The sequence below is a fragment of the Salvia hispanica genome, chromosome 5, assembly GCF_023119035.1.
Source record: "Salvia hispanica cultivar TCC Black 2014 chromosome 5, UniMelb_Shisp_WGS_1.0, whole genome shotgun sequence".
Taxonomy (NCBI): Eukaryota; Viridiplantae; Streptophyta; class Magnoliopsida; order Lamiales; family Lamiaceae; genus Salvia; species Salvia hispanica.
The window spans coordinates 2665692-2688606 of NC_062969.1; the positions used below are offsets into that span (position 1 = coordinate 2665692).

The 22915-nt window shown below is 36.3% G+C and overlaps 2 protein-coding genes across 6 annotated transcripts; one reads left to right on the forward strand and one right to left on the reverse strand.

The window, feature by feature from the left end:
- Positions 1-761: 761 nt before the first annotated feature.
- LOC125188467 (187-kDa microtubule-associated protein AIR9) lies at positions 762-13338 on the forward strand. Of its 4 annotated transcripts, none has more exons than XM_048085316.1 (40): positions 762-902; positions 972-1067; positions 1581-1668; positions 1895-2788; positions 3516-3587; positions 3990-4055; positions 4183-4254; positions 4336-4401; positions 4491-4553; positions 4627-4692; positions 4842-4941; positions 5215-5316; positions 5470-5702; positions 5779-5893; positions 6029-6149; positions 6259-6434; positions 6586-6721; positions 6958-7058; positions 7162-7209; positions 7613-7797; positions 7873-7990; positions 8089-8216; positions 8289-8457; positions 8712-8830; positions 8937-9105; positions 9421-9505; positions 9589-9662; positions 9740-9859; positions 9927-10122; positions 10207-10328; positions 10635-10842; positions 10949-11022; positions 11131-11269; positions 11451-11632; positions 11725-11880; positions 12051-12182; positions 12354-12412; positions 12555-12587; positions 12682-12813; positions 12948-13338. In XM_048085316.1, the coding sequence occupies exons 4-40, from the start codon at positions 1922-1924 to the stop codon at positions 13122-13124; spliced, it is 5181 nt and encodes a 1726-aa protein (XP_047941273.1). In that variant the 5' UTR covers positions 762-902; positions 972-1067; positions 1581-1668; positions 1895-1921; the 3' UTR covers positions 13125-13338. The 4 variants fall into 4 exon arrangements, with proteins under 4 accessions (XP_047941273.1, XP_047941274.1, XP_047941275.1 ...); XM_048085317.1 differs by having other exon boundaries at positions 1905-2788; XM_048085318.1 differs by having other exon boundaries at positions 1586-1668.
- A 1455-nt stretch (positions 13339-14793) lies between these two features.
- On the reverse strand, positions 14794-18514 carry LOC125186397 (BTB/POZ domain-containing protein At1g30440-like). 2 transcript variants are annotated; one of them, XM_048082752.1, is made up of 5 exons: positions 18409-18514; positions 17783-18108; positions 17080-17149; positions 15640-16866; positions 14794-15482 (listed from the first exon to the last, which is right to left on the reverse strand). In XM_048082752.1, exons 2-5 carry the CDS (start codon positions 17839-17841, stop codon positions 14949-14951), a joined length of 1890 nt encoding a protein of 629 aa, XP_047938709.1. In that variant the 5' UTR covers positions 17842-18108; positions 18409-18514; the 3' UTR covers positions 14794-14948. The 2 variants fall into 2 exon arrangements, with proteins under 2 accessions (XP_047938709.1, XP_047938708.1); XM_048082751.1 differs by lacking the exon at positions 18409-18514 and having other exon boundaries at positions 17783-18373.
- Positions 18515-22915: the final 4401 nt, after the last annotated feature.

A 22915-nucleotide genomic window follows, 5' to 3' on the forward strand; every position in this document is an offset into this window, starting at 1 on the left:
ATTAAGAGTCACTTTTTATCATAAAAGTCTGTCCCAATTTAAGAGTCACATTTAGTTTTATCCATATTTGGTCATTCAATTTTATCTCATTATTCATCAAAATTACATCAAAATGTCATTATCTACATTAAAATAAATCAAAACAAAAATAAAAAATTAAAAGGGACCCACCTTCAACCAACTTCACCATCTCACTTCATTTATTACACACTCTACCATTTCACTTCATTTATTACACACTCTACTATTTCACTTTATTTATTACACATTTCAACTCTTTCTTAAAACCTGAGCCATGACAATAAGTGACTCCAAATGTGGGACGGAGGAAGTATTTGCTAAAAATATAAATAATTCTATTATAATAAAACATTCTAATATTTATAAAAATGACTCAATTAACTTTTAAACTCTGAATCAATAAAGTAATTATTAGACAATTGTGATATAAATATAGAATGCAAATTATAATAATGGAGTATATTGGAATTAGGAGAAAGAAATTGTTCCTACCTGTAGATGGGCCCCACTTTCAGGTGAGACGCTTCCATTTAAATTTGATTTGAAAACCGGCTTCTCCGGTAGCCCGATTTTCCGCCAAATCTCTCATCCAAAATAATTAAAAAATTCTAAAAAAGCCTCAATAAAACCACGTAATTACGTAGGCACCCCAAAAAAAGGGAACCGCAACGGGTGGTTATGCTTTCAGACAAAAAACATAGAGCATTATGCTCTGTAAACCACCTCACCTCGGCCCCAATGCCCAATAACAAATATATACGCCCTCTCTCTCTCCCCCTCTTCTCTCTCATAATTTAACTTCTTCACCACATTTCTTGCTTTCTCACTCTCTTCACTACTCTTTAATTTTTTATCAGCACGCTTTGAAAAAGAGGAAAAAGGTGAGATACTGTCTTTCTTTCTTTATGTTATCTATCTATGCTCACTAGTAACAATTTGCTTTAGTTCAGACTTCAGAACCCTAAGTTTCCCAGTGTAGTTGAACTGCCTTGCTCCTTTTTCTTGCTGGGCCTCACTCTACATCAGCAGATCTAAACTATTTTGAGGTAAATTCATACTGCATTTTTGTTCCATTTGCTGCTGCTGATTTTTTTTCCTTGGCTGTCTTGAATTGGGTTCAGTTTCACTAGTTTGAAGCTTGGCTTTTTCATGATTGCTTTTTGGTGGATGGGTTTGTTTACGTTGGTGGTTGAAGTAGTCGAGAGCCGAAAAAGAAGCTTCTTTTCGTTCTTAATATTTGTAGGATGAGTTATTATTAGTTATAGAACTTTTTGAAGGATTAGTTTGTAGACCAACCTTAATAAATTTTTATGCTTTTCCATGGCTGATTTGGTCTTAATTGTGGTCATTTATTGAATTAGTCTATAGAACAGCCTTAAAGAACAATTTTTTATGGTTTTCTGGTTATTTGGTATTAATTGGATTCTATTGTAGTTGTTTTCTGAATTAGTTTATAGAACAATTTTAAAGCACGAATTTTGATGCCTTTACGGGAATATATTATTCAATTGCAGTTGTTTAGTATTCTGGTGTTTTACTGTTCTATTTTAATTATTCAGTATAGTTTGGGAGCTAAAATCTGAGAGTTCAAATATCGGAATGGTGGATTAGATATGGCTCTGCAAGGGACAATTTTTCAGGCATAAGGTATTGCATAACTGTTACATGGTTGATGTTTCGGAATTATAAGTTCTGCTAATTTAATTTTGTTCTTCGATTGAATGGGATTCAAGAAAATTTAATTCTCACATTCAGTTGCATCTAACTCATGTTGTAAAAACTAGAATGCAGCTTAGCATTAGGCTGCTTAAACTTGTAATATTGCCTGTTGATTGTCTTGCACCTTGTGGTGATTGTAACTGAATTTTTTTAGTCCACTGAAGCTAGGATAGTTTCTACAATGGAGGTTGCCCAATCAACTGAGGTTCCAGTAGAGGTAGAGGCTGAACATTTGGGGCCTGAGTTGCAAGCCCCAATGCTTCAGGAAGAACCTTGCTCCGAGAGTGTGAAGAAAGGCTCTAAGGTGCCAAAGGCCAATGGCACTGCTTCAAATAAAGGCACTGATACAGGTGGGAGTTCTAGAAAAACAAGGAGTGGTACCGACTCAAGTGTTAATCAGACAACATCGACATTGGCTAGACCAACTTTGAGCAGCACACTGCGAACTTCAGGATCAGTCCCTGTGGTTAGAAGGAGCAGCACTGGTGGTCTGCCTGAAAAACAGCCAATGGTAATCACGAAACGTCAGACTACTGGCAATGGTTTGGCAGGTGGTAAAAGAAGCAGCTCTTTAGCTTCAGACCCGCTGAGAAAATCTCTTCCCGAACTTCGGAGGAGCACAACATCATCCATTGGTGTTAAGCCTGCTATCAGGCATAGCATCTCTGAAACGCGAAAGTCGATTCCTATTTCCCCTGCTGCTAGAAGTCCAAGGACGCCAGCCAGTTCCGAGTCAAGTAAACAAGATTCTATGAAAAAAAGCTATTTGAGGTCGTCTCAATTGTCTGTTTCGTCCATGAAGACGATTTCCTCTCCGTCATTAGATAGCAGTGGGAGTAGTAGCGCCGTTAGGAAGTCAGTTGCAAAAGTTTCTCCTCACTCTGCTCGCTCACCCACAGTCTCCAGTGGGTCCAAATCTGGTAGTCTGTCAACGTCTCTCGACAGAAGTTCTATTTTATCTGGCCGTAAGAGAGTCGGAACTCCAGAAAGTCGGGACTCACGTCTGATAATGCTTCCTCATGTAGAGGTGAAAGCTAGCGATGATGTGGTAAGAATTCTATGAGAATGCTTCAAAAAAACTGGCACATTAATATTAGGCTTTAACAGACTTGCTCAAATTGTCAACTAACTATATCCGGTGCGGATATTACCAAATATGTGATTTGGCTTGTTTTACACATGATATAATGAACATAAATAATAGAAAATGGGCATGCATAATGCATATTGTAAAACCTCATGGAGAGACCCATGTGAGTCTTAGTTATTGCTATTGCAGGGGCTTGAATGAACATTTGCTATAAGTACAATCACCTCACCAACCTTTGCATTTTCCCCAGTTAGTTATTTGAACTATTTTTGTTTTTTTTTTTGTTTTGTTTGTTATTCAAAATTAGCATTTTTTGTTCAAATCTTTATCTCATCTGGAGCAGCCTGTAATTCGAAATTTTTAGTGTTTGTTTCAGAGGTTGGATTAGTTTATTTCCATATTTGATAGCAAAAGGATAATGCTACATGTTCTGCTCAAATTTTTTCACCAACTTTAGCCTTTAAACAAGCACATAAACCCAAAGTCCTTTAGGTGAGATGTAACATTTTGGAATGTATGGAAAGAGGAAAATGAAAAAGAAATGTAAAAGGTAAAATGCGGCATAATGAGAAAAAATGTGAAGTTCGGTGGGCAGTTGTAGTTTTTCCTATTATTTATTACTCTTCATCATTTCTTTCTTAGTTTTTTAGTTAATTAGATATTTGTGTCATTTTTTCAATTATAGAGGTTAGATCTCCGGGGCCACAAGATACGGACACTCAGCAGTGGTGGACTGAACTTATCACCAAATCTAGAGGTACTTTTCATTGTATTTCTTTTCCATTACCGTATTTTTGGGATGCTTTACTTTTACTGCATGACACTTTATATTGTACTAGGTTGCTAGAGTAACTTATGATTCTCACGTTGATATTGCACAATGTTGCTAGAGACTAGAATAACTGACTGAAAATGAACATAGCTCTGTTTTCCATTTATGCTTGGAAATATTAATTGTTGGAGACAAAATATTAGTGCAACAAGAGCTACCTATTTCAATATTAATAAATTTAAACAGTCAATCTGAAGCATTACCAGTTTTTGAAAAGCGACAATGGAAATTGGAGGGAACATGTTAAGCTTAATATTTCTGGAACATTGTGTTCATCTATACATGCACTTATATATGTTTGACAATAAAGTAAATTTTTTTTTGCAGTTTGTTTATCTAAGAGACAACCTCTTGTCTACACTGGATGGTGTTGAAGTCCTCAAACGAGTGAAGGTACATACTGATTGATCACAAATTAGTATTTTAATCCATATCTTTGGGTTGGATGTTTTCTTGCATTGCTAGTGGCATCTCGTCTTTGTCTTAAAACTTTTCTGCATTGCCCTTGTTTTACTTTTAGGTTCTGGATTTGAGTTTTAACGACTTCAAAGGACCTGGTTTTGAGCCGCTTGAGAATTGCAAAGCTCTGCAGGTGATTCCTGTAGCTGACGCTGAACTGTTTATAGATTGGATGGCATGTTTTTTATAATCACACAGTTTTCTTTCATTGCAGCAACTTTATCTTGCTGGAAATCAGATCACATCCTTGAGGAGCCTTCCTGAGCTTCCGAACCTGGAGGTGAACAAATCATTTTGGATCGTGCTTTCTGTCACATATTTGTAAGGATTGTGTTTGACGACAAAACTAATTCCCATTTGCTTTTTCAGTTTCTCTCTGTAGCTCAGAATAAGTTAAAATCTCTTTCAATGGCGAGTCAACCTCGTTTGCAGGTACATCTTTTGCTTTAAAAACCTTGCTCTTTCTGCGATTTCAGTTCATAAAACCATTGTTGTGTTTCCATAGGTACTTGCTGCCAGCAAAAATAAAATATCAACTTTGAAAGGCTTCCCACACTTACCAGCTCTTGAGGTGGGTTGATTAAATGCATTGCACATATAGCTGCCAACATTTCTTTCTAGGTCAACTTATTGCACAATTGTAGATGTGCCAGTCATCGTTTTTTTTTCTTTACATTCAAAATTTGATGCATGTGCACTTTTAACCATGATGATTTGCAGCATCTGCGAGTAGAGGAGAACCCCATACTAAAGATGTCTCGTCTGGAAGCTGCCGCAATTTTGCTTGTAGGCCCAACCTTAAAAAAATTCAATGATAGGGGTATGTCCAATAGTTATGTTTGTATTCATATTTGGCGGTCACTTGACTCATTCTTGTTTTTACTCTTTTTATCAGTTGATGTTCAATCTGCAACAATTTAAAAATTTTGGAAACTTTTTTATTGGAAATGCCCCTTATCTCTTTCTCACGGTCACCTGGTAGGAGATTTTTGTGTATAATACTATAGGGCCTACTTGCTGCTCTTAAATCTATCAGTGAGTAATCTTAACTAGTACTTTATTCTCTACTATTTACCATTCAAAATTCATGCAGATCTTTCCCGTGAGGAGATATCAATTGCCAAGCGTTATCCTTCACACACTGCCTTGTGCATTCGAGGTGGCTGGGAACTATGCCGTCCAGAACAAGCTGTTGGTATGTAATAAATCATGCTTGTCACAGGTTTTTGAACCAAAGATTCGTGATGACATTACTTTTATAATTGCTGTATCAGGCAGCAATCATAGTATGGTCTGTCCTTTTTCAAACCTAAGTTTATGAATATGCATGCTTTGTCTTTGTCAACAGACTCAACTTTCAAGTTTTTGCTCGAACAATGGAAAGATCAACTTCCTTCTGGGTACTTGCTGAAAAAGGCTTTTGTAGACCAACCATTTGAGGAAGATGCTTGCTGTTGCCACTTTGAGTTTGTGAGGGACACAAATGAACATAGTGATGTCGTACTGGACTTGAAGTACCAATGGTTTATTGGAGGACGAACTCCTTCAAATTTTGTAGCTATTCCTGGTGCATGTGGAGAGGTGTCAAATAGTTCTCAAGAAATTAAGTTTATCAAGCCTCTTTAAAAAGTTATAATATCCTTTAAATCTATGTCAGGTATACTTCCCTAAGAAGGATGACATTGGTAGAATCTTGAAAGTGGAGTGCACTCCAATACTGGGAGATACAGATTATCCTACAATTTTCGCCATATCTTCACCAGTTTCTAAGGGTACACATTTAATAATTAATTGATATTTCATTGCAATTTCCTCACAGTCTTTGTAACATAGCATAGTCTAAAAGAAATCTGTTTGGTGTATATACATTTTCCATGTGTTAATTATTTTATTGCATCTTTCTGCAGGAACTGGTATTCCTAAGGTCATAAAGATTGATGTGTCTGGGGAGCTTGTGGAAGGAAACACAATCAAAGGGCATGTGGAGGTTGCATGGTGTGGAGGAACTCCAGGGAAAGGTGTTGCTAGGTGAGATCATATATGTCCCAATGAAGCATTTTGGTTTTGAAATGTTTAATATTCCAAGAGAAAATACTGTTTCACTTTATGCTAGTTAAATTTATCACGTGGTCTACAGTTGGCTTAGGAGACGATGGAACAGTAGCCCTGTTGTAATTGCAGGTGCAGAAGAAGAAGACTACCGGCTGATCTTGGATGATGTAGGTTCATGTTTGGTTTTCATGTACACTCCTGTTACTGAAGAAGGTGCCAAAGGGGAACCTCAATATGCCATCACAGATTATGTAAAAGCAGGTGTGAATTTGGTGGATTCATTAGCATGTTTCTGGAGTTGCTTTTACTTTTAAAGTGAAATGCGATACTTGAAAAGTTGACCTGTCTTTCTGTTGAAGAAAGTTGATCTCTGTTTTTGTTACTCATATATTTCATTGCCCTTTCTTGGCAGCTCCTCCATCTGTAAGCAATGTCCAAATTAGTGGAGATGTCATTGAAGGATGTGTAATCAAGGGCTTAGGGGATTATTTTGGAGGAAAAGAAGGGCCCAGCAGGTTCGAGTGGTTGCGTGAGGATAAGGATACAGGGTTAGTTTTTCCTTTGCTTCAAGTTATTCATTAGCCATTTTCTCTTGAAACTTTAGTTCTTGGCATATTTAGTTGTGAGCATGTTTAATTAATTAGCATGTCAGTTAATATCTTATTGTTAGTTTCTTAATTGCACCTGCAAGCCAGTTTATTGGATTTATTTTTTGAAGGACAAAGTTAATAAATTTGTTTTGGGATGAAGCTGATGTGCTCACTTAATAAAAATCTGTATGCAGAGAACGCACGCTGGTGGTGATGGGGGCAAATGAGTATTCTTTAACAAAAGAAGATATTGGACGACGGTTGGCATTTGTTTACCTGCCTGTGAACTTTGAAGGTGAGTTCATTACTTCATTTACATCTTTCATGTCTTGTATTTTGAATCCTTGGTTGTACCAAAATATAACTTCCCCATTGTTTTGGCTATGGTCACTTTTCAGGGCAGGAAGGGAAACCTATGTCTGTAGTCTCCCAAATAGTTAAGCCGGGTATGTTAAAACATTTTGTTTTTGGAGTGGCTACTAGAAATAAGATGTCGAGGGGCATTGTTCAAGCTAACAAATATACTTATTATGAATAAAAATGGCAATACTTCTGAAATTATAACAGAAGAGTTCTGATCAAGGGTTTTTAATACTCCCTCCGTCCCTTAAAAATAGACCACATTTGCCATTTTGGGATGTCCCTTAAACTAATCACTTTTTCTTTCTATCTCTCTTACTTTACCAATTGTGCATTAAAATCCGTGCCGTTTTAAATGTTTCCTATTTCTTAGGGACGGAGGGAGTATTACATTCGCTGTGAATTTGGATTATTTTTTATTTAATTTTATGTATCTTCTCAGTCTACTCTGCATCAAAGTTCTCACTTTTTCCTTTATGCACATAACAGCCCCACCAAAAGTTACAAATCTAAAGATAATTGGCGAACTAAAAGAAGGAAGTAAGGTTTCTGTGACTGGCATTGTAACCGGGGGAACTGAAGCTTCTAGTAGAGTTCAGTGGTTCAAAACTAGTTCGTCAACTTTTGAGGGTGAGAATGGTATTGAAGCATTAAGTACATCGAAAATTGCTAAGGTAAGAAGCTCTTAGAAATATCCACTCTTGACTTCTGTTATGGATGTAAGAATTAAGGCATTCTACTTTATGCAGGCATTTCGCATACCATTGGGAGCTGTTGGTAAATATATAGTTGCTAAATTCACACCAATGACCCCAGATGGTGAAACTGGTAAACCAGTTTATGTGATATCCGAAATAGCTATTGAGAGTGAGTATCTTCCATACTCGCGAAAAACTCATTTGTACGCAAATGCTGGAAGTAATCTGTTTGAAAACATTTTCTGATCTATATTATGAACTTTGCAGCTCTGCCTCCCAGTCTTAATTTTTTGGCTATAACCGGCGATTACTTAGAAGGTGGAGTGTTGACAGCGTCATATGGTTATATTGGGGGTCATGAGGGGAAGAGTATCTATAATTGGTATCTTCATGAGGTGATATATTAGTAGTATATAACTTTGCATTTTAAGCCTTTCCACAAGTTAACATTCTTGAGTTTCCTGCAGGTGGAAAATGACCTGGGTACTTCAATACCTGAGGTCGCAGGTCTCCTTCAATATCGAGTCCCAAAAGATGCCATTGGTAAATTTATATCTTTTACTTGTACTCCGGTGCGCGATGATGGTATTGCAGGTGAGCCTAGAACTTGCACAGGACAAGAACGCGTTCGCCCAGGTAATTAGATTTTTGGTTCTTGTTTAACTTTGCATGGCCTGTTACACTTCTCTTAGAACCACATTGAAGTATTTCTGCTATTTATGTTGAGTGAACATCTGCTCAGCCCCCAAGCAGTAGAACTAGTTGGATGCCAAGTTAGTTTAAAATTTGGATAATGTAATTCTGTGCTTTCTTATATCATAGCATCTTTCAAGTTGCTGGAAGCTGTATTAGTCATTGCAAAGCTGACATAATGTATTATTTGCCTTTAGGTACTCCAAGATTGCTTTCTTTACAAATGACTGGAACTGGTGTCGAAGGCACTACTCTAAGTGTTGAAAAGAAATATTGGGGTGGTGAAGAGGGAGAGTCGGTCTACCGCTGGTTTCGGGTATTTGAAAGTTTACATCCAAAGCCTTGTTTGCAAATAATATAAATGAAATTTAACCATAAATGCAGTTTTTGTGAGGCTAAAAATATAGAAATTGATGTTGCAGACTCGTTCTGATAGCACCCATGATGAGATAAAAGGTGCAACTTCTTCATCGTACATGCTCTCTGTAGAGGATATTGGTTTCTTCATCTCAGTTTCCTGTGAGCCAATTCGAAATGATGGAGCCCGTGGCCCTATTGTCCTCTCTGAACAAGTTGGACCAATTGTAGCTGGTAACTAAATTTCGGTTTCCTGTAAAGTTTTAAATAACTCACGAGGAATTTTTTTTCACTCTACAAGTAGATTGCATTTCCGTTGGGGTTTATTTTCCCAAAAATTCTTTATTCCCCTAACTTTATAGAAAATTATATCATTAACATGGATCCAGGTTCAAGACAGTTTAAAGTGTAATAGTTAATCAATCAAGCAATCAGAAATTTTCCATGAAATGCTTTTTCAGTAAATGCATCGATCTATTAGAATACCATTGCATGCTGAAAATATCAACAACTTCAAAGTAATAACATCATTGTCTGACACAATATCAGGCCTCCCAACATGCCGGTCGCTCGAATTCCAGGGATCCTTGATAGAAGGGGAGTGCCTGAGTTTCATTGCTTCTTATGGTGGAGGGTAATCTCATGGAAGCTCATTGTCATTATTATTATTTGCAAACTCTATTTTCATTGGATGAATTATAATGATTTTCTTTTCAGGGTGAAAGGAGATTGTTTGTGTGAATGGTTCAGAGTGAAAGATAATGGTTATAAGGAGAAGCTTCATGATGGAGGTAAGTGTTTTTTTGCAAGTGTTTGTTCTACTCCCTTTCCCTCCATAAATCTAACAAATTGAAACATGCAATTGCAGAGTTTTTAGATTTAACTATCGATGAAGTGGGAGACTCTGTGGAGCTTGTATATACACCTGTCCGTGCTGATGGCTTGAAGGGGAGCCCGAAAACCTTGGTTTCTAGAGCGGTTTCACCTGGTGAGTGCTTTGGATGTTTTGTTTGCTCTTGGCACTTATTAGCTAACGAATGTAATTGTATATGCAGGTGAGCCACTTGGTGTTGAACTGGCAATTTCTGAGTGCTATGAGGGTCAAGAAGTGGTCACTACTACCAAGTACTTCGGAGGACAAGAAGGAGTTGGGAAATATATTTGGTTTAGAACTAAGGACAAGCTTAATGAGTCTTCCCTGATGGAACTGGCAGATGATTCTGAAAATGTCGATATATGTGCACGTGCATCGTAAGAACTTTTTTGAAGTTAGATGTCCCATTTTTTTATGAAATCAATGACATGTTTGATAACAAAATCGATTCTTCTCTTCAGAACATATACTCCATCTCTGGAAGACGTGGGATCTTACCTAGCCTTGTATTGGCTGCCTACGCGATCGGATGGTAAATATGGAATGCCTTTGGTAACAATTAGTGAATCCCCAGTTATTCCAGGTATGGTTTTGTTTCTGTGCTATAAAGATGGCCGGTTTTGCCAATATTTGCAGGTTGCTTAATTTTTTTTCTTCCACATAGGGGAAATAGAGTAATCCGATGGTATACTATATGTATATGCATCTTAGAGCTTCTTCTAACGACTTATGCATTTTGCTATCATTTTCAATCAGACGACCCATTAATCCAACTAACGAAGGATTATAAATGGATCCTTTTTTTGGATTTTCATTGGAGATTAGGAATAGATGGACTCTCTATAGGACCCGTATATGTCTTAATCACAGATTCCTTTAATTGTTGCAGCACTTCCAGTTGTCTCCAATGTTCTCGTGAAGAAATTGACTTCAACCACCTATGTCGGGGAAGGAGAATATTTTGGTGGGCACGAAGGAACGAGTCTCTTTAGTTGGTATAGAGAATCTGATAGTGAATCTATGGTTCTAATCGCTGGAGCTAATTCTAGAACGTATGAAGTTTCGGAGGAGGATTACAACTGCAGATTGTTGTTCGGGTAATAAAATTATCTGCTGAAGTTTTTCAAATGCTTCAAAAATCTTGAATCTGTTATTTGTTGGCGAGTGTATTTATCCTTCCAAAACGTTTTATGTCCCTTGCAGATATACACCGGTTCGTTCAGATTCGGTCATTGGAGAACTTCGACTATCTGAGCCAAGTGATATAGTCTTGCCAGGTATTTATCTCAACTTTCCACTGAGCCAAGAAGTTAATGTGTTATTTTCATTTGGAATAAATGAATTTTATTTAAATCTGCTCCTCAAGTCTACACTTACTGTGTCAGAATTGCCAAGAATCGAGGTGCTAGCTCTCACTGGTAAAGCTGTTGAAGGACAAATCTTGACTGCGTTGGAAGTTATCCCAAAGGATGAAAATCAACAGCTTGTTTGGGGGAAGTACAAGAAAGAAGTTAGATACCAATGGTAATGAATCTCCTTCTGCAACTTGCTCGATATGTCCGAATCTCCACTTCCGTTCACTCTAAATGATAGGCCAGAGGCTTACCACTTTATCATCATTTCCTGGTTTCATATATAGCTTGTTACTACTAGAATTTTACAGGAGCTTGTATGGTCATCTCATAGAATGACTTGAATGTTGCAGGTTCTTCTCTTCTGAGACTGGTGACGAGAGGACTTTCGAGCCAATACCATCACAGAGGTCTTGCTCATACAAGGCACGGTTTGAGGACATAGGCCGCTGCCTGAAGTGTGAATGCGTTGTCACTGATGCATTTGGAAGATCAAGTGAACCCGCTTATGCTGAAACCGAACCAATCATACCAGGTCTTTACTCCGTGCAGCAATTTCATGATGCCTGTGACAGTTTCTTGTGAGGTGAAGTTGTCACTCACGTATTTCCCGTTTGTTTGTATCAGGAATTCCTAGAATAGACAAGCTAGAAATAGAGGGCCGGGGTTTCCACACCAATTTATACGCTGTGAAAGGAACTTACAGCGGAGGAAAGGAAGGCAAAAGTCGGATTCAGTGGCTTCGATCAATGGTTGGAAGTCCTGACCTCATCTCTATTCCTGGTATACAATCTCTCCTGTTTCTTCCGTTGTTATAACTCCGGAAAAAGTACACAATAATAAGGAAAAAGCCTTGCAAAATCGTGCAAAATGAGGCTTATTTAACCAAGCAACATAGAACAATTCGGATTCTCAATTCCAATCACGATATACGTGTTTGGTTTGTCCTGCAGAGGAGACGGGAAGGATGTACGAGGCTAACGTGGATGATGTCGGCTACAGGCTAGTTGCTATTTATACACCAGTTAGAGACGATGGAGTCGAGGGACAACCCATTTCTGCATCAACAGATCCTATCGCAGTTGGTAAGTACATTCTCCTCCTGCTTATACATTTTCAACATCATTTGTTCACCACTATGCTGTATAAGAATCGACATAATCGTTTCTTTCTTGACAACATTGGAATTCTGTCCAAATGCTTGTGCTCAAGTTTAATCTGAACTTTGCATATAAGTTAATAACTTGTTCTTGCAGAGCCTGATGTTCATAAAGAAGTGAAGCAGAAGCTTGATCTCGGAACCGTGAAGTTCGAGGTATGGTGACTAGATAAACAGTTGCATCAATCATACATATTGTATTTTATTTTTTAATTGCATAAGTATCCAATTATGCAATTGCCTATAGCATCGAAAATGTATATTCATGAATCTGACAATTTGAAGTTGTTCCGATCAGGCCCTCTGCGACAAGGATCGATCTCCTAAAAGGGTAATCACGCGTTCACAACATTCTTATCAAGATTCCTAAAATCAAGAATTATTTCATTCTCACTCTCATCGTGGTGGTTGTTTCTACACTGCAGGTTCCAGGAATGGGAAGTCTCGAGAGAAGAATCCTTGAAGTGAACCGGAAACGAGTCAAGGTTGTGAAGCCTGGCTCAAAAACCTCGTTCCCTACGACAGAAATACGTGGAACCTACACTCCCCCATTCCATGTAACTATCCTTACATCTTCTGATATACCTATTCTACCATAGCTAGTAGTCCTAGAAAAGGGGCTATCCCATCATAGCTCGTCGTGTGGTGCACTTTCCTTATCTCGTGACACTATCTTATCCGGCTTTCTCAGGTCGACCTATTCAGAAACGACCAGCACCGTCTCAGAATCGTTGTAGACAGTGAGAATGAAGTGGATTTGATGGTGCAGACCCGACACCTCCGTGATGTTATAGTCCTCGTGATCAGGGGTCTCGCACAGCGTTTCAACAGCACGTCGTTGAATACTCTCCTCAAGATCGAAGCGTGAGGCGACGTGGTCCTCTCCTTTTTATAGAGTGGGAGGGTTGTATGTGACTGGAATGATTTTTTTCTGTGTACAAGGTATATGGTGTTGTGTGATTTTTGTGCATTATGCGCCATTGTTGTCACTTTTTGTTGGTAGACTTTCAAAAAATTATTTCAGTGATTTCAATGTACAGAAACGTGGCTTACTGCAATGCAATGATTCATTTACTACAAAATACTCGATATTACTCTCTTTTAATGTTTTTTTTAAAAAATAAAACTAGAATTTGTGTAAGTAGATAGAGAACTAAACAACAAAATAAGAGTTATTTAAAAATAAAAATATCATACTAATACTTATAATAAATTCAGATAAACGTTGATGGTGAATATTAGTTGGATTACTTGATAATAAAAAATGGTAGCAATAATTTATTTGATATAGAGTACAATATTGAATTTGACGAGTATCATATAGACTGTATAATAGTAAAGTTTATTAGAAAGTATTGCTAACTATATTTTTTTAAATTGAAATAAATGTATACTACTATAATAATATAGATTATAGACTAGAGGAATATCTATAAAGTTGAGAAAGTGAGAATATATTATAGAGAAATATCTAGATATTTTGTATTGTATATCTAGTAAAAATGTCTAGATTTGCAATAAAAATATGATTTTTAAGAAGAGAAGATCTAATTATGTATAAAATACAAAAAATAATAGTAGAGTATAAAATTCCAGAATAAGAATAGAAGACCTATATATATGTGTCGTTTGTAGAATAACAAAGTAGAAATCCTTCAAATGCACATTAAAATAAATGGTTCGAGCCGGATTAAAATTTATAGAAAAAACTCCATCTCATTTTGCATGTGGCCAAGCTAGGCCCACCTCATTTAATTTGACAATTCTTAATGCAATTGACATATTTCTATGTTATATACCAATAAAATTAGCATAATAAATATAAATAAAAAACATTACTCTATAACAAGAATTTCATGGAAGAAACAAGGTATATTACTGTAGAAACAAAGGAGTATATTATTTTCAAATATGAGTGTAGTTTGGCTTAATCTTGCGTATAGTATCTTATTTCTAATTGGGAACAAATAGTAACAAATTGGCATTGTCGAGAATATAGGGCATTACAAATTTCACCCTCGATTTTCAATTGTGCATCCATTCAAGCATAGTCCATTCTAATTAAGTTCTTAATCAAAAGTGTCCATTCTAATTAAGTTCTTAATCAAAAGTTGATCAATAATTGATAAAGAGGAAAGATTATATATTGAAATATAAAATAATAATATGAATCTTTACCGGATTGAGTACTCAACCAAAAATGAGTACTCAATATAGTTCGACATTATGTCGAACACAACGTTCAGCTAAACAAAATCTGAAGTCAAGAAGCATCTAGATCGCTGACTTCGACACAATGTCAAACCCAAGGACTCACTAACAATGGCAAGGCCATTCTAGAGAGCTTCCGGTGAGTCGCCAACTAAGAAGAATATTTCCTTTTATTTGTTCTTTTATTTGTTTAGTGTAATAATGGATATTTACTTTCCAAATTATAATTGTTCACAAAATCAACAAATAAAGGATTAAAGCATTTTAAGTGCTTAGTCCTAGATCAATAAAAAATAAAGGACTTGGACCAACTTTCAAAATTACTATGAGAAAAAAAGAAATTTCCTCAACAGATTAGAAAACCGTTCACACAATTACACTTTCACTATACCTAAGTTATAGATCACAAAAGAAATAAGGGTAACAATGATCATCAAATATCACACACACCAGTGAGAGGAGAAAAAACAAACAATTAAAATCAAGAAATTAGTTTTTTCTGTTCATTCAAATGTACCCTTTTCTTTCCCTTCCCTTGTTTCTCTCCAACCTTGTCAATCTTTTGCTTGCTCACTGATCCCTCTTGCGCACTGCACATTTGGGACTTCAACCGGAACCCGAACTTCTTCGACATGTTTCCCCACGCGCTCGAAGGCGACGACCCTTTCGCCTTGCCTAGCTTATCGATCTCTTCCTTCATGCTGGAGCATTCCTTCTCGAGCTCGGCCACCCTCATCCTCATGCTATCCATCCCGACTTTCAGGACTTGGTTCTCGTTCGCCCCCATCAGCCCGCTTCTCAGCTGTCTCGAGCCATCGAGGTTTTCAGAGACGAGGAAGCAGCCTGCAATGGAGGTCCGAAGCTGCAGCTGCTCGAAGAAGAGGACTTGAACTATTATCCTCAACGGCAGCCTCTCGTTCTGGGCTGCGTGGGTGCAAGCTTCGAGCGAGAGCTTCTGGCAGTCCATCAGCCTGCAGAGCTGCTCTCGCTCGGGCTCAGCCAACCATGGGTGAGACTGTATATGAGAATATGAAGAGTTAAGTTTATTGAATGATAAATATGAGAGAATCTAGGCCTATTAACACTACAACTACTTTACCAATTTTATATTAAAACCCGTGCAGTCTACAGCCAGAAAGCATAACTAATCAATAAGAGGTAGGTAAAGTCACCTTGAGATAAATGTCGATAGCGCGATAAAGGCCGTCATCCAAGGGCCGGGCGTACTCTGGTACGGCCGCAGCGAGCGAGTGAAATTTGGGGAGTTTTAGGTGTACGTCGGGGGCGACCTCCGCGAGATATCCGTCGAGTAACTTGGCCACCATGGTGATGGGTGTTAGAGATGGCGGTCCGGTCGATTTTCCATCATCCACCGAGCTAGGAGACGCATCACCAACCACCTGATCCATGGTCAAGAAATGCTCGAGAATCCGCTGAACGCAGTCCACGTCGTACAGAGTCTCCATCGAATAAGAGACGTTCGGCATAAGAAGATCCTCGAGTGTCGCCTTATCGAGCTGCATCCCAGTCCGTTTCTCTAGGTTCGATATGCACGAGGCATCGGCTCGAAGAATCCTGGCCGTTCTCAGCAGACCGAACAAGTGTTTTGTCGGAACCAGACCCGTCTGCAGGGGAAGCAAGCGATCGATCTCTTCAACGAGAGTTTTCTGTTCTTGTTCCGAGAGCAAGGCAACCGAGCCAACCGTTGCAAGACGGTTGGTTGATTCTTCACTACCACCCTGGCGCCGGTTTAGTCCGGGTAGGTATTTTCTCGCATAACAAACGAGAGAGCCGGCAATCATCTCCTGCTTTACGCCCCGGGATTCCATGGCCGAAATCAGCCTTTTGTAGAAAGGCAGGGGCAAAGTTGACGCATCCTCGTACCACCAATCTGCGCACGAATGCTTAGGCCGAGCGCCCGTGCTTATCCCGTTCCACAATACACTCCCTCCGGGGCTCTGCATCGGGCCACCACGCTCCGTCATAGGCCACCCGAACAGAGCAGGATCGGTGCACGCCTTTGCAGCCAAGGAGTCGATGCACCTTTTCGGGACGTGGAGCTGCTCGGCCTCGGAGAGCACATCGCCACACGTCTGCAGTGCTTTCAAAGAGTCTTTCCAGCTGCGAAAAATCGTCTGATTGAGAAAGATTTCGGCCTGAGAAACGAGATTGCCCTCCCCATACTCTTCAGTCATTTCGAGATGCTCTGCAGCGCAACGAACGTGCACCACGTTCGATGCAGTGAGCTCGAGTTTCACCCCGTAGCAGAACTTAGCTACTAGCTCGAACGATCTTGCTCCACCGGGAACGTCGGAGAGTCTGATGACACAGCCTTCTTCGCCCTCGGATGCCTCTGCAATGAGCCGCTCCATGACCCCGCTTCTCGAGAGCAACGGAAACTACAACAGACAGCCAACATCATATCAAGTTATGCTCAACCTCAGCAATAACCAGTTTGAAACAAATCAAATTCTTGCACAATTGCTTAAGTTAGATTACTACAGCAAACATATAGATGAAAGAAACAAAGTAATATGCAACTAAAAAATGTAAATTGCTACTATCCATCAACAAGAGCCAAGACCAATATAGATGAAAAACCGAAACAATACCTTGTGAAGATGAAATGACATTTCCTCGATTTCGACAACTACATCACTCGGGAGGCCGGTGGTGCAGAACCTACAAGTAAACGAAGAGGAAAAAGGTCAGGAAGCGAAACACCATATTACTCGAAAGAAAAGCATCAGAGTTGCTAGTAGTTTTGTCACGAATTCTGCACTCGTTGATTTCGGAGCAGATGAAGCATTCAAAGGATTACACAAAAAGCTAATGCCATAGCACAGAGACGTTACAGAAGCAAACTAACTATAATAACCTTTCAGAATTTGATGTTTCATTCAGAAAGTCACCGAAAATAACTCACATATTCAACAACTTAAGAAACTAAAAATCAGTCTATGCTCTTAACACAAGCACCCTCAAAGTAATGCATTACAAATCCTAAATATTACACATATTAAAGTGCACAAACATTTAAGAATCACACTTGTAAGTAAAACTCAACAACTGAAAACAAGAGGGCATGAACCTCAAATGCACCTATTTGCAGTAGACAAAGTCAAACAGATAAGCCAAAAACACAAATTTCAGCTCATTTTCTTTTGTCCTAATTCAGACATAGGAGCAATCAAGATTTCATGGATGAATAGTAATTTCAGCATAAAGATAACACCTTTTGAAAATATTAATCTTCATCATCATCATCATCATTATTATGCTACCTTAAAATGAAGAGTAAATGAAGAAACAAACCAGGCTTGGCCTTGCCGCCGGAATGCATCAGTTTTGGATCCCAACTTCATACAAGCCATCTCTTCAACTCCAAAAACTTATCAGCTAATTCCTCAAAACTCCAAATCCAAATTTCTCCCCAATTCTTGCACAGATCTTCGAGAAGAACAGCTAAGCTAAACTCCAAAAACTAAAGAAAAACATAAAACTGCAATAGCCCAGTTGTTGATTTCATCAAAGCTGCATTCAATGCAGCAAAATGCAGAGAGGTGATTTCTTCTCTCTCTCAACAGGTCACACATCCCATATGAAACCGACCCCAAATCTCAGTCCCACAGCAAAATATACTACAAAATTTAAGGAATCAGACAACAAATTTAGGTCAACCCCTCCACATAAAAATAGAAAGCAAAACAGAGCTGTTCTGACACAAAAAAAATCACTTCTTTAACCACCAGAAGATTCCAAACTCAGCCCTTTGTGACACCAAATTCAAATCACATAATGTGCATATCTATATGCAGTTGAACACCCAATTAATTTATTACTGTGTCTGCCAAGATCAAATATTTTTCTGATTGAACGCCTTGGGGGAAGGGAACTCAATATGGGTCATCAATGGCAGCACTGAAACACAAATAAATTACCATGTGGGTGGGTGGGTCCGTTGCCTTCATACACACTCATCACATCGAGATTCCAAATTCTTGTAATTTTTGTTCAAATTATAGAACTTAACGTAGCTTCAAAATTCGATCTTGTCACCTTTTCTTTTCTTTTATAGGGAATGTGATTGGTAGTAAATGGTGGTTGATAGACTGGAAAAACATTTATGGTGGAATTAATTGTGGTGGTGTAGATCACTAGTGAAAATTGTAATGATTTTGGTTGAGATCTAAGTTATTGCTACTGCAATAATAAGTTATAGAAGTCAACAACATAATATTGCAGTTATCTACCTTAGTGTTGCAATTACTAGTTGGTGGATGAACTTTATGGTGTTATGATTATTTACTAAACCTAAACTCTCAACTAACTTACATTATGGAATATGTTGTTGTACAAATATAGAGGCAACTTATCTTTTTTCTTTCTTTGCAATGATGATGCAGTTGTTAGCTAGTTGGATAACTATCCAATTCATAATTTTTTTTTTTGGAAAAAGGATAATAAGGCTGGTAAAGTAGTACTAATAGGAAAAAAATATTTTTTGCAGTGCTTGAAATAAAGTTTGTATCAACTAAGCTATTCATAATATTATGAAAAGTTGAAAAAACAATTAAGAAGTGCTAAATATGTTCATAATTAATCTCTCCCACTGAGCTCCAAATAAGTGAAAATTCATGTATGAAAAAATGGATATTAATTTGTTTCTCTGTAAATATTGAATAAAAATGAAAAGGTAAAATGAGAAGCTTAGCATTATTTTGCCACCGAATTATGACATAAGACTCGTTTGAGATAAAAATTCAACTCCAAAAAAAGTTACCTAATCGAAAATAGAATGAGTATTAAATTATGGCCGCATAAGAATTAATTGTTTGTAGGAATTAAACTAGCTAGGAAAGAGTTCGTGCATTATATTATTAAATTGATGTAAGATTCTAGTAATACTTCTTCAAAAGATTCAAAACAACTATACTATTTTAAGCCAAAAATAGAATAAACGTGCCTTTGCTCAAATGATTCCAAGCGCAAATTGCTTTTAGAAAACTCATTGACGTACAGAATTATGAATTTCATAAGTATTATTGCTACGTACATGCAACGTTATGCATCATTAATTATATAGTCAAATATTAAGTACCCAAGTTGTTACTCTAAGCCGGCTGTGAAGTCAACAAGTGACTCGATTAATCTTTTGGTTTTGGATATTTCCTTAAAATAGCCATTGGCTAGAATTTTGAAACCAACCATAACTATACATGAAAACCAACCATTTTTTATAAATGCTCTACTAAGTTTGACACTAAGGCCATGTTTGGTTAGCGAGAAAGTAAAGTTGCCAAGGAAAATGATTCCTAGGAAAATTAATCATGACAATATGATTCCCAGTAACTTTACTTTCCAGTGTTTAAAAAATAACAAGATTTTAAATTTATATTTAATTTAAATACCAAACTAAAAATATAGTACTTATTATTTTTTTATTTATAAAAAAGAATAATATAGTAAAACTTTTAATAAATTATGAGCTACAAATAATAATTATTACATTATTGTATTTATTATTACGATGGATGGTTTAAATATGGATTATCCATCATAATATATAATAATATAATTATAATTATAGTTACATGGAGTATTATACTCATTTATTATAATATAAATTTAATAATTATTATATTATAAATATAATATTTACGGATATTATAATTAAATAAATTTTATAAATTAAAATTGCACTATGACTCTATTGATTAATTATTAATTTATAAAATATAATAGTTACTATTTATTATACGATTTATAATATATAATTATATTTTAATTAGTTAATAAATTATTATTACTATTATGAATTATTATATAATATAGTTATAACTATGATAATTTTAATTATAGTTATTTATTATAGTGAAATTAAGTATGATTTATAATTTTAAATTACTTTTAAAACTTTGTAATTATTATTATTATTATTATTATTATATTATTATTATTATTACTATTATTATTATTATTAATAATAAAACTATATTATATTGCTTAAACGTGAAGAATCCTAAAACTAGGAAAAAGAATACCTAAGAAAAGTTAGGATTCACAATCCTGGAAGGTTGTACTAACTTTCCTTGTTCTCGGATTCTGATTACTTTCCCAATTTGATTAAAAACTGAAACAAATATTGGAATTTAAAATTTAAAGAATCAGATTACTTTTCCCGATAGAATCCTGACAACCAAACATGGTGTAAGATCTAAACCTCTCTCTTTCATTTTTATTGATCTACTTAGTCAGGATTTCGATAGGAGTGTATAGTCATATCAAACGCCATCTTGGGCCAGGAAATTATTAGACCAGCCAGGCCCGGAATCTAATTTTGAGCACAAAAGTTTTGGATAAATGCTGCAACACCCTAATCTTATTAGGACTCATTTATTATGATGAATAATAATAATGGAATTCTCATCAAAATAAAAATGATTGAATAAAGTTTTGTGGTGTTACGGGTGTAGGATAAATTACAACATTTAATTTAAATGCTAAAAAAATAGAATTAATTTTTTCAGACGATACATAGTACTAGCACTTATCAAATTTCGAAAGGGTAACCAAATTTCAATAGCTACTCTAATTTTTCAGAATACACAAATAATGGTATGAAATTATTCTTGAGGCCTCTTTATCATGATGGGGCCCAATTCATCAACCATGGGCCGTATTATTCATGAAACGGGCCCAATTCGTCAATGGGCCGAACATTTATTGAAATTGCATTCAATGACCACATGCCGTCCCAACATCGTCAATTTATTTTGAATACATACTCCCCCGTCCGCCATTAAATGTTCCATATCTGATACGGATTTTAAGAAATTGTTTGACATAAAATTAGTAGAAAAGTTAGTGGAATATGAGACCTACTTATAATAAAATATGAATGGAATGTATGATCCATTTACCAAATATAGTCTAAGTGAAATGAGACATTTATTGGTGGACGGATGAAAAAAGGAAAAATGAGACATTTAATGAGGGACGAAGGGAGTATATTTTCTGAATGCATCAAATAGACTTTGATATTCTTCCATGATTCACAAACTTTATTGTCATTGACAAAAATATAAACTTATGAAGTATCGTTGAAAATTCTCCCACCTTTATATTTTGACAAATTGAACTTTTGACACATCATACACACTCATAACCACGCTTTTCATCATCTTTTTTGTTTTCTATGATCTCTCCTTTTTTCTTATACCAAAAAGGTTAAAAAAAAGCTAAGAATGGCAATAAAGTTTTAGATCATCACAATATACAACTGGCTTGGCAGGCAAAAGCTATGGTTTTTTGTGTTGGGTGACACACGTTTTAGGGGTATTCAGTGATAAACAAAATACGCTTTTGATTGGTAAAATAGGGCTTCTATAAAGAAAAAACTTGCAATATTTAGTGTTTCAAAGAAGGAATTTTCTAAGTCCAATTAATACTACAGGTGTTATTTCCTTCACCACTAAGCTTGTCTCTAATAAATATGATGGCGGTTGACTAGTTTTTGCATGTTTTTGTTGTGCATGATCCAAAAGTATATATTGATACATTGATATAATTTTTTGTAAATGTTTGTTCTTTTATCCTTCATGTAATTATTTCAACCTTACGATGGTAGTTCACATGGTGAATAATTAAGAATTTAAGAAGTATTCATGTATATTCCATTCTAGATTATTGGATAGGTAAGTGAGGCTAATTGAATAAAAAATCATGAATTTTAATAAAATTTTAAAAATTAGTCTGAAAAGTGATAAAGGTTTGTGATGTGATGAATCACATGACATATTGCTATATGTTTTTCAGTGAAACGTATAAATGAACAATGTCTGTTAACTCGTCGCCAATTACGTTCACAAATAATTTTGATTATCATATTAGATATAATTAGACCAAAACTTTTCGAGCCCAAAATTTTTTATATAAATGCAGGACGAATTCAAGTTGGACCAAACTTCACGATTCTTTTTATTTTTATATCAATTTAACCTATAAAATATGGTATCACCATAAGATCATATGGAGATGTTTGTGGTAGTAATATCATATTTGAAAATTGAAATAAAAATAGTTGAAAATTCATACGAAAATTCATACGAAAACCCTCACGAATGTTTAAGTATTACTCGAAATTGTGGAAAAGGATATTCCCCAAACTCCTTTTTCAATTATCTATTGTTTCTTAATAATTTTTCGAGTTATGTAATTCTACAATATAATTAACAAAATTCAGCGACAAAATCCATCTGTATGACACTATAATATTTTACTATTATATCAAAAAAATCAAATTTACTACTATTATCATTCGACAAACGAAAAAGACAGTTTTTTTAATCCTAAAAGAAAAAAATGGATAAAGTGCTGTCGTCTTCTTGATATTGCTTTGGATGCCTTGTCTTCTCGGGTCTCGAGCTCCTCTCTCTGTATCAAAAA

Bases quoted from the DNA above. Each gene is read 5' to 3' on its own strand.
- LOC125188467 (XM_048085316.1), top strand. From the start codon at position 1,922: ATGGAGGTTGCCCAATCAACTGAGGTTCCAGTAGAGGTAGAGGCTGAA. The intron at 4,942-5,214 runs GTATGTCCAATA...AAATTCATGCAG, and splicing joins AAAAAAATTCAATGATAGGG to ATCTTTCCCGTGAGGAGATA. The intron at 7,991-8,088 runs GTGAGTATCTTC...TGAACTTTGCAG, and splicing joins ATCCGAAATAGCTATTGAGA to CTCTGCCTCCCAGTCTTAAT.
- LOC125186397 (XM_048082752.1), bottom strand. From the start codon at position 17,841: ATGGCTTGTATGAAGTTGGGATCCAAAACTGATGCATTCCGGCGGCAA. The intron at 17,150-17,782 runs GTTTGTTTCTTC...GTTTACTTGTAG, and splicing joins CGGCGGCAAGGCCAAGCCTG to GTTCTGCACCACCGGCCTCC. The intron at 16,867-17,079 runs GTATTGTTTCGG...TGTCTGTTGTAG, and splicing joins TGTCATTTCATCTTCACAAG to TTTCCGTTGCTCTCGAGAAG.